General features: G+C 44.2%; 1 protein-coding gene across 1 annotated transcript; it reads left to right on the top strand.

Moving 5' to 3' along the window:
- The first annotated feature begins 1,228 nt into the window (after positions 1 to 1,228).
- On the top strand, positions 1,229 to 7,734 carry LOC138569684 (hemoglobin larval subunit alpha-like). Its single transcript, XM_069647874.1, has 3 exons — positions 1,229 to 1,396; positions 6,351 to 6,555; positions 7,416 to 7,734. The coding sequence occupies exons 1-3, from the start codon at positions 1,302 to 1,304 to the stop codon at positions 7,542 to 7,544; spliced, it is 429 nt and encodes a 142-aa protein (XP_069503975.1). The 5' UTR covers positions 1,229 to 1,301; the 3' UTR covers positions 7,545 to 7,734.
- The last annotated feature ends 3,947 nt before the right edge of the window (positions 7,735 to 11,681 follow it).

Raw genomic sequence — 11,681 nt, 5'->3', positions numbered from 1 at the left:
TATCCTAGTGCATTGCTAGTTTGTAGATGCGTCTCTCTTCAGCCCTCTCACCTTGGACAGGTCAGATATGTCATAATGAAAAAACCTATGCTTGAAGTGGGGAGACCCAGTAGCTCAGAGTGCAGAGTGTGCTTTTCCCAACCGAGAGATTGCAGGTTCGCGTCCCCTTATTGACTTGAGAATGCTCAAACTGAAAATTTGAGATTTGCGTTTCAAGGAAATAACTACACAATTTAGGTTTTAAAATGTAATAAAATATCGTTTTACCCTTCAAGAAAACAAGGACATCAATGTTTTTAAAACAAATAAGTTTACTACTCAAACTTTTGGAATGTTAATATTAGAAGGCCATCAGATAGCACAGTGAGCTGAGCGCTCGCCCCTGATGTCTGTGTACAGCCTGGTTCAAATCTAGCTGGATCAACTCAGCTTTTCGATAAATTGAGTATCGTTCTGTTATTTTCAGTGCTCTGAGATATATGGGTGTGTAGCACTATACAAGAAAAACATTACGGTTTTACTTATTATTAAACAGTAAACACATGTGTAGCTCACCCTCACTTATAACGTTTCATGTTAAATGTTCCACCAATCAATAACAAGCACAATGACAGCAATATAAAAACACAACACAATACATGATTAACAAATTACCATGTTAACAACAATCCAACACAGAAGCGTGAGCTAAGGTTCCAACAATATTGGTTTTATTTCATGGTAGTGTTTAATAATAGCTTAAAACTTAACTTTGGCATGCCTAAGGTTTATAGACTTTTTCATACTGTTGCAATTCACCATTATTTTTTGTGATTCCCACATTTTTTTTAACGGACTGAGTGGGAGAGTAGGATTTCATAAACAATAAATATTACTATAGCTTACTCTATGCCAAATATTTTAAGAATAATCGTGATTTCAAAGTAAGAAATGTGGGTTGTTTTTGTACGAATTACATGGAAATACACAATATACTTTGAAACACATAACTGTAATTTCAGTTCCAAGTACAGTTCTTTTGTGAGCAAGTTACTCAAAGAAGTGACCCACAGATACGACCTCTCTGCAAGTCATCCTGCAAAGACCCACCTACCGCCTGGCACTGTGTCAGGGGAGATAAGATAACCCCCCCACCCTCTCCTTGGGTGGAACCCATGAATGACCAATGACGGTGGATCTCTGCCAAGCTCCCGAGCCCCCAGACCCCTTTAAAAAGGGGGCCTGCCCGGCCTACAGCACCGACTGCCTTCACCTGCCATCTCTTGTTGATCCAGAGCCCCCCCAGCTCCACAACCATCAAGATGACTCTGACCGCTGAAGACAAGGCCCTCGTCGTTGCCATCTGGGCCAAAATCGCCGGCCACACTGATGCCCTCGGAGGCGAAGCTCTGGACAGGTAAAAGCTTTCGGCAGGGTTCCCTGTGAGTTTGACAGCTGCCTATAATTGATGAGCCATTGACATGCTATTGATCATGGGCGTAATTTTAGGGGGGGGTGTTTGTCCCCCCCAACTTTCATGGCACACCATTTTGTCCCCATTCATTTGGCTGGGGCACCTTTTCTTCAGATGTCCTGTCCCCCCAAACATTTTCAGAAAAATTACTCCACTGCTATTGATTACTGTGTACCTTATTTAATCACGTTGTGAAAAGTTAGGGTTTCGTGGGCAGAGGCTGAGCTGCGGCCTGACGTCATGCCGCTACAGTGGGGTTGTGACGTGACAGATGCCTAAATCAGCAACGTTTGTTTCGGAGGTCTGTGAAACGTGCTGCCCTTCATGTTTTCTTGCTAATTGAATGCACGTTTCCAGAACAGCGGTGTAAGTAAGGCTGCTGCCCATTTCAAAGAACGCTCATTGTCATATGTTGAAACTTGTTGCACGTGTTGCTGCCACCGCCCTCCCATGAAAATGCGTACGTACTCGTGGCGTGTGTAGTGAGAGTTCCCGCTACTCCACTAATGGTGAACTTGCAACAAGAAAGTGAGGGTCTGCTTCATTCGCGTTAACAGTCTCCATTGGAGAAAAACAGGTAGTTAAAGGCGTAGCAACCGTGCTGCGCGTCTATGTTACAAAGGGCCTTGAAATGGCGGGAGGCAGACGGGCAGAAGAGAAACACTCGAGCCGTGATTGAGAAAGGCAAGCGCCTGCATGGGAGGCAGAAGACTGGTGAAAGTGGTGAGATAAGTTAGCAATTGTGGGGGGTGGCTGGTAAGAGGTTAGACGAACCTATATATTTCTCCGAGGTGGTGGTCGGGCGTTATAAAGCCTGACATGGCAGATGGCAAGGGCCAATAGAGAGAGAGAAGGTAGTGATCGCCTCGGGGGATACTGTAAGGAAGATAGTACTGCTTATATGGGAGGTGGAAAGAGTTTAGGCGCTTCAGGCAGGTGGCCAGAGTATAAAGACTGCATGGAGGCGGTCAGAGCTCTCCTATACGATAACATAGAATCCCTTTTTTTCTGATCGAGTCCAAAGTCTGAGGCTAGAACAGCAGGAATATCAAAAAATATAATAAAGACCCATGCCGTGTATTATTCCCCTTACAAAGACAGCAGCTGCTCGCCGCGTGCAGTGGGCACCGCATTATCCTAGCAGCAGGTGACTCATTTCTGTCAACTCGACCCAGGTGGGAAACACTGACCCCCAAAGAAAGAACACTGCAAAGAAATGACCAGACGTGTTCGGGATCCCTTGATTTCCAACCAGGGCACAAGTCCATGGGACAGCCAGATGGAAAGTCACCCCCACTATTTTCAGAGGGATAGCGCACCCAGATGGACATTCACCCCGCTATTTGTAGAGGGGGAACTCAGTCCAGAGTGGATGCGGCCGCTGTGGAGCTCAGCGCCCCAGCAGAGCCTCGTGCTGGGCTGCAATTACTTATCATCCTGTCTCCTCCTCGTCATCCTGTCTCCTCCTCGTCATCCTGTCTCCTCCCCGTCATCCTGTCTCCTCCTGGTCATCCTGTCTCCTCCTCGTCATCCTGTCTCCTCCTGGTCATCCTGTCTCCTCCTCGCCATCCTGTCTCCTCGTCATCCTGTCTCCTCCTGGTCATCCTGTCTCCTCGTATTCCTGTCTCCTCCTCGTCATCCTGTCTCCTCCTGGTCATCCTGTCTCCTCCTCGTCATCCTGTCTCCTCGTCATCCTGTCTCCTCCTCGTCATCCTGTCTCCTCCTGGTCATCCCGTCTCCTGCTTGCTTTGAGGTGAGCCACATACCCACACTGCCCCCACCTGGATGCTCACTACCTGCAACCAAGAAGAGACCTAAACACATATTTTCCAGCTTGTTTGTCAAGCTCAAAAAGTGTTTTAAGAGAATGTAATGTGCATTACAGGAATTCAAGATGACAAGTTACAAGTATTGTTAAAAATAATTGTGAATGATCAAGGCGTTTAATGTGATGAAAGAGGGCAGTGAGCCAGGCTTATTGTTGTAAATTCAGCAATTCCTGCACAGCAGGGATTTTATGACTGTATAGCAGAATAGGTGACACGTTCTACTGCCAATCAAGTGCATTTACCGCAGGGGGCCAGGTCCACCCCAATTAACTACAAGGGTCTGGCACTTCATGTCCTCTTGGACCACTTCCCAACTGTTGTTGCTCACCCCGTGGGCTATTTTGTCCCCACACTTATTTTTTAGGATGTGTGTTTGATCGCAACCAAGCGCTAAGAATTCTGTGCCTGTGGCAGTGCCCCCTTTGACAAGTCATGGGCGTGTCTCCCAGGGACAGGACGGCTGAGCTTCTCGGCCTGTAATATCATTTTCGCTTTCGAAAACACAGATTTCATGGTAAAATAAGACAAAGCGGCCACTGAGGGGGCCCCCAGCAGCACGTACCACACTGTATTTCTTAGCTATAAAAGTAGAGAGGAGAGCGAATGTCACTTCCTTACCCTGGCATGCATGTGCCCTGAGCACAAAGGCACGGTGCTCTGGGGCTGACCTGCTGGAGAATTTGGAATTCGTCAGAGCTACTGCGATTATTTGTTTTAGGGTGAGCAGTGTATGTGGTGCTTGTCACCCAGGGGCGTTGCTAGGGGGGGGGCTAAGGGGGCTATAGCCCCTGATCTTTTGGCTGTAGCCCCGGATAGAATCTCAGGAGCTACAGCCAAAAGACTGGCTAGCCCCCAGTCCCAACAGTTCCGACATCAGCCTAGCCCCGGGTCTTTTCCAGACCTAGCAACTCCCCTGTTGTCACCAGCAGCACAGTACCAGGAAGAAAGGACACGTGTACGAAATTCAACCTTTGGAAATAGGGGGACAGATTCAGCAAGACACAGTGAGCCTCATCATGAGTTGGGTGGTACTGCCGCACTATTAGCATTACTGCCAAACCCCAGCACTATTAGTGCTGGATCACCGGTTTGGCAGAACAGTAATTCCCCATTCCCCATTGGGCCCATTCGGGAATCCCCCATTGGGCCCAATGGGAATTTTCGGCATTACTACTGTCAGCGGTATTAATGCGCGGTAATTGCACTGAAAATTGGCCAATTCGCAGCGGATTTACCCCAAGCTCAAAGCTGGGGGTAAATCCGGCCAAACCTGTGATTTGGCGGACCCTTAAATGTGGCGGTAATAGTGTTACTGCCGCATTTAATGGTTATCGCCAAACTCGTGATGACAATGGGTTTTTAACCTGAAAGGAAACTAATTTGCAGCCAAGGTCTGATTTTGACCACGCCACCAAAACGGCAGCCATTTCTAAGATCACCATGTCGCTGCGAGGTTGATACGCGCGTTTGCTAGAAATGTTTGCACACTTTTTTCTATCAGCGTTGCCTACATTTTTCCTCTGAATAATGTTATTCATTGAACACTGGTGGAGTCAGAATTCTCTGTAGGGTGGGCCTGCAGGGTATACATTTGATTACAGAGTAGGCTTCTCCATAAACTAAGGTAGATATATTACATTTTGTGTATTCTCGCAGCTAGGCCGCTTTTGTAGACTAGCTTAATTTTACTGTAAATAACAGATGTTGCTATTGCCCATTAAATGTCTGAAAGTCAGAAAGGACCCTGCTAGTATTGAAACATATGATGCAGGTTCCACAAGGTTCCCTGGAATCAACATACATGAGAACCTGGCCACCCTTCCTTCACACTCTTCTGAAATATGCAAATATGCCCTCGCACTGTTATCATATCATTTTGCAGTGTATACTGTAAACTGTACAGTTTATAAATATAGGACTACAAGTACCAGAATGCAATTTTATCTGAGACCTAAAACAGAGAAAGGGTGGGTACATCCCTATGCAAGCACTTCAAGAACAAGGTATATAAAGAACGTGTACTATTTTTATGTGGTTTACAAAGCCACATATATCATATCTTGTGAGATTCATGTTAGTAAGTGATGAGTTTAAACTTCTGTTTCAATATGATGTTGTTGACTCCTGTTCATGGCAATATAAGAAAAAGACCAATTGCCAAATGCGTGGCCAACAGATTTGCCCGACCGGGCTTTGTCAAGGCAGTTTAGATAAATATTGTTACTGTACAATATTTTGGAGTCATGCATGTACATGAATTTCTGTAGTATCACATGAATTACACAAGGTCCAGTAGGATTCAGTAATATTGTAGCATGTATGGGTCACATACGTAGTATATATGGATGCTTGAGCTGAACTTGGTTTTCCATAAATTTGGATGAAAAGATAGCTGCCATTGGTCTGGCGTAAGGGGTGTCAGATCCTGGTTGGATGGCGATGCCTGTCCCAGGTGCTGTTCAATATGACCTGTGGGTCTTGTCCTGACTCGGAGCGGCGGTATTACTAAACAGAATCCGCGCGGCTAAAAGGTCTGTCAACCAACCACGCCAATTCTTCACAAACCTAAAACGGAGACAGGTTGATTTTTTCACACCAGGCATGAGACAATTTGAGCCCAATCGGTCATACTACTCTCAAGACTTGGACCCCCTCCTCCCCACCGAAAAACCTCTGTGTCATGCAGCTTGTTATGCGTAACAGGAATAACATTTGCAGTTCCACAAACAGTTTACTAAACTTTTGTGAATCAAACAAGGAAATAAGCACCATCATCAGCTGTTAGGAACAGGCCTGACACATTTGAGCTATGGCTATAATAGATGGTTGGTCATGGGCATGCATTGACTCTCATGCCACACCGCGTCTCCGACACTGTCTATGAAACATATCTGTTTATGCCCTGAAAGTGATATAGTTCCAGTCTATTGGTAAGAAATTAACAATTTAGGCATCAATTTGCTTTCTGGAAGAGATCAGATGAACAAGCGAAACAACTGTAGAGTTGTATTAGCAATGATGTTTAGTGCACTTTTCCCTAAAGATGTCCCTTCCCCCCACACCCCCAGGCTGTTTGCATGCTTCGGTCAGACCAGGACCTACTTCAGCCACTTCGACCTCAGCCCGGGCTCTGCTGATGTGAAGCGACATGGCGGCAAGGTCCTGAGCGCCATCGGTGAAGCCGCGAAGCACATTGATGAACACGACATGGGGCTGTCGAAGCTGAGCGACCTGCACGCCTACAACCTGAGGGTGGACCCCGGAAACTTCCAGGTGAGAAGAAATCATAATATACAGAAAAAACATTAATTGTGTGGGGTTATGTATCAACACACATACAAAAACACCTGACTCTTAATAATTGGCCATATTAATTCTCGGTAGGGGGGCTCCCAGACATTTTTGCTAATTAATAGCTATAACCCTCCTGACCCAGAAACGGGGTTTTTACCAGCAGGAAACTGCACTGTGGAGCTCAGCCCTCGGGCCGCAAAAAGCTGGTAAAGACCCTTTCTTGTGTTTATTGCTTAATATGCAGGCAGGGTAAATACCACAGCCAATCAGATTGTTCAGAAAGCAGGCTTCAACTACGAGTATACGTTTTTGTTTCTGAGCACTTATTTACCTGGGGTGCTAAGCGCAATAATGGCACGTTTGGCGGGCAATACCAGGTGGTAACGACCTGCCTCCCGCGTTAATGTCTGCCCTGGCCACCTGGTACAGTCTGTTGAATGTGGCATTATTGCTTAAATCTTCTTACTACTGTCATATCATCAAGAGGGAACTATGCTCGTCATCTATGGAACTTTCCCTATTAATGACGTCACATCCACTGTGCTAAGAAATCCATTGACAGTTTAACTACAGAAGTGCTGCCAAGCCTTTTATAATAATGCATTTAAACAAAAATAATATCGTGCTATAGTTATCTGACTTTTCACAAAATAACAATGTAGTATGTAAAAGAATGAAAAGAAAATGCATATTAACTTAAACTAGGGTAAGGTGTTTTCTAGTTGTAAGTAAATAAGAAGTCATGGAGATGGTTATGAATTGACTGACACATGTTCTCTGTCCCTGCAGTAGACTGAATGTGCTTGGCCTGGTGCTCACGTGCTGCTTTTCTTTTTCAGTTGCTCTCTCACTGCATCCAGACTGTCCTGGCTTCCCACTTCCCAGCTGACTTTACCCCACAGGCCCAGGCTGCCTGGGACAAGTTTCTGGCCGCAGTGTCCACCGCACTGACCTGCAAGTACAGATAAACTGTGGACTCTGATCAGGACGTGAACAGTGAAAAGGAAATGGCCGCCATGATGATACACAAGGAAACACATCAGAAGTCTAGAGATCATACAGCATAAATGCACAGACCACCAGACATTTTATGCTGCCTTTGCCATCAGATGTGGTCACTCGTTTCTATTTTAACATGTTAATAAATTGTGAAACTTCCTTCATGGTCTTTTGCATTTACTACGTCTTTGATTGGGAGCAAGTTTCTTTTCTACTGCTATCCAGCCTGACTATTTGCATGTATGAGTACATCAGGTAATGTCTTGAAATGTAGCTGGATTCCCTCTAGAGAGGCCTTTCGATGTGCAGTCCAGGCAGAAGCAACAACAATAGCTCAACAAACAAACAATTGTTTTGACCAGTATCACTAGGTAACCACGACTATGACAGGATGGTCAATGTGCTCCGGCATTTGTCCCACCTCCACTGCCATCAGATATGTTCAGCCTCTTCACTCCTCTCACACCAGGTGCCCTACAATCGAAATCATATAATGAATACATAAATTAATAATTCAGTGCAAACTTTTGCCCTTAAAAGTAACATAAAATGGCAATTTAGCATGTATTTCCGAATTCTCTCACTGCACAATGAAAGAAAACTTGCCAAACCCAGATACCTTTATCTCACTGCACGTTCTGCAATTCACAAGAGTGATACCCCATTATGGTAAAGCATTCAAAACGGTAACCACTTGCAGAGGTAAGGGGAGAACACATCAGAGGTTGGACGAGAACAGTATAAACCTTTTCAGTGTTGACTGAAGTGCAGGGCCGGTGCAAGCTCTAGGCAAACTAGGCAGCTGGGTGCTGGCCAGCAAGGGCACTAAAGAGCAAGTTTTTCCCCTTTGGTTTCATGAATTACAATATAGATGCAAGCAAGTCTGAGTTAAAGTAGCTGCATAAGGTACTACTGCAATTAGGAGGGCGCCCTGCTGCAAACCACAGTGCTCACATTTTTTAGGAGTCTCTAACATGGCATTGGAAGTAGGGCTATTGCCTACTGGCACCTTTTTTGGGTTCCATGTGATTACAACGAAAACAGAATAACGTAAAAAGAATTCAGGATCCTAAAATAATGAAAATACCATATATATCTTTTTTTCATTGGGAGGGGGGGTCCCTGCTGTTTCCCTAGGTCCATAACCCAGGCTCAGCAACCTCCCAACCTGTTTTATTTCCTTAGCCCACACCCATATATATTTTAAATGAAAAATTCAGTATCTTTCATTATTTCAGGGCCGTTTGAAAAAAAAAGTTGTTCGTTTTTCCTAATTCATTATGATCACTGTTTACCATTTTTTGAGCAGTGCAACACATGTTCTGGCTCATGTAAAAGCACAGAGACCTATCAGCAAGAAATGCTGATAAAACAACGTGGTCAGGACCAGGGCATGAGCACCAGGAAAGTCAAGAGACATGGTGGAAGTCTCCTGGCACATCTATAGGCAAAGCATGGTCAGAAGAAGTACACCTCAACAGTCGGAGCAGAAGGGCGATATGGGGGTAGATGTAGGGTCCTCATGCAAGTTCAGCAACACAGAGTTAAGGGCCTTATTCATATAATCTCAGAATAGGTCAAAGTGTGCTGTGCTTACTCTGAAACATTTTCATTAGCATGAACAACCTGACGGATGTAACCTTCTAAGCAATGCTCGAAGGGCTGACTCTATACTAGTGACCCCACAATTGATGTGTTGCAGCGTTTGCTCTCAAGCACAAGCAAAGACTATTTATTCATGCAACTTTAAAACTACTACATGAATAAATAGACTTTAATTTGGTCACACGTTATCTAAAAGTTGTCATTCTTTGTATCTCAGTGAATTCAGAGCTGCAAGCATTATCTGCCATTTTTTTGAAAAGTTAACAAAGAAAAGATGCCTAATTAATCTGCAATGGTCTGTGCTTACTTTCAAAGCAATACTGAACTGTTCTGGTCAAGCATTGCTGTCTTTGCCAGTATATTTATATTTGGGATAGGTTATAAATCCAAGATAAGTGTGCTGGCTGAGAACATGTGCACGTTGCGAGTAAATGCCTAGCACTCAACCTGTGGGTCTTCTGATATTAAACTGCTGGTCCAACATTCAACTTAGTGACAGTATTAAAATGAATTGAGCATTTTGGAATGACCATTTGATGAGTGAAAAAGGTCTGACCCTTCAAACTGATTTCATTTAAAAGCAGGGCCAGAGCAACTAATAAGCCACTCAGGGTGATATTGAACACAGAGAGCATTGTACTTCAAAGGGGCACATACTCTACAGCCAAGTTGCACTGCCCTGAGGTCTTGTGACCTGCCTCCTGGCCGACCTCTCCTCCCTCGTTGGATAACCTGAGATTAGCTATCAGGCATGCTGGCAGAGTCAGTAGTGCATACTTTCTGCAATTGTATGTATGTGTCTCCAACAACAGCTGCGCTTACCGCCCCATCTTCTTCACCTGCCCCTCACAGCAGTAAGTCAGGTGATGAGCTATTGATGAGACAGAGTGTAGAAAGCAGGCAAGTTTGTGCAGTGCATCCACCCCCCACCCCCCCTCGTACCTGCCCCACTCCCTAAGACCAATCAGTGCTTGGTAACTGATACAAACTGCTGATTGGTGTACAGTGGTTCTAGATCTCATACTGTACCTGTTCTTCACAAGTGAAGCTTGCACTGCATATGTCTATGCTGTGTAAATTGCCCATTGATGGAGCTTGCCCTGGCACTGCTCTTGCTGCATCTATACTAGATTATGAGGAAAGCCTGGTCTGGCTTTGCAAATGTTGTACCATTACCAGCGTGTGAGGGGAGCTTGCTGTTTGTGCCATACATGTACCAATTTGAGAGAAGTGCGCACAGGTCTTTGCAACCAGTTTCTCTGCCAATGCTATACCTGTGCATATGCGTGAGGGAAACATAGAGTGAACCTGGCATACTGTGCCAGTACTTGCATGCACAGAACTTGCACTGACCCTGTCCATGTTGAGTCTGTTCATCAGGGAAGCTTTCCTGGCCCTAACAATGATGTCCATGTACCCATTGTAAGTCCCCTCTATATCAGTACTTGTGTGTGAGGGACTCTTGAATGACTTAAATGTGAGGCAACCTCCACATTGCCATACTGAACCATTTGTGAGAGTAGCTTGCTTTTGTTGTGTTGTCTATTTTGAACCAATCTGGGGAAACCCTGTGCTGGACCTGCCTTTGCTGTGCCTGAAAATGATAATTTACCAATGTTCTCAGAATGGTAAACCATTGCATAACCTCAACTTTGCAACAGTTTACACTGCTATTGTAAACATTTTGCAAACATAATGTCTACTTGCAGTTTACACAACATTTGAATGAGTGTACACTACATTTGCAAACATTTTACAACAATGTAAACTATGTGCAAAACCTTGTGTTTACAATGGTTTGTTTGTTTGTAAACCATACCCAACCTATGGTTTGAAAGGTTTACAAATGTTTTGTAAACCATTAACAAAAGATTTACATAGTTTACAACAATGTTGCATACCTTTTGTTTTAATGGTTCACAAAAACGTGTAAACCTTTCAAACCATAATTTTGGTTAGGTTTACAAAAGAGTAAACATTGTAAATGTAAGGTATTGCATGCAGTTTACATTTTTGTAAAACATTGGGGAAACAAGGTGCACACTCATTAAAACACTAAGTTTGTGAAATGTTTAAAGGAGCTTTGTAAACAGTTGCAAAATTGACATTATTCCATGGTTTACAAATCTGACAACATTGGCCAACTGTGATTTGTATTGGAACACAATGTCCTTTTTTGTTTTAACTTAAATCAACTGTCAAAGAGTAACATAATGCACATGCTAACAATATTCCCAAGTGTCTGGTGGCAGACTTCTCATCCCTGTACTTCGCAGCATTCATAAACCTTAAAAAACATAAAAGGAATTCTATTGATATGGGGAAAAAGTGCTGAATACAAAGGATATGTGTTTTTGGGGCTGCAGCATTCTCAAGTGTTACCAGATGTGACGATTCCCAGGATCTCATCACTTCTCCCCAGATGAGACACCTTCTCTGTGAGGCTAGGGAGTGCGAGCCTGCTACACAATATTCCACTAGCAGTGGCGGTAAATGAGACC

Source organism: Ambystoma mexicanum, chromosome 2q (assembly GCF_040938575.1).
Source record: "Ambystoma mexicanum isolate Mex_15411 chromosome 2q, UKY_AmexF1_1, whole genome shotgun sequence".
Lineage (NCBI taxonomy): Eukaryota > Metazoa > Chordata > Amphibia > Caudata > Ambystomatidae > Ambystoma > Ambystoma mexicanum.
This window is presented reverse-complemented; position numbering and strand designations above follow the sequence as displayed.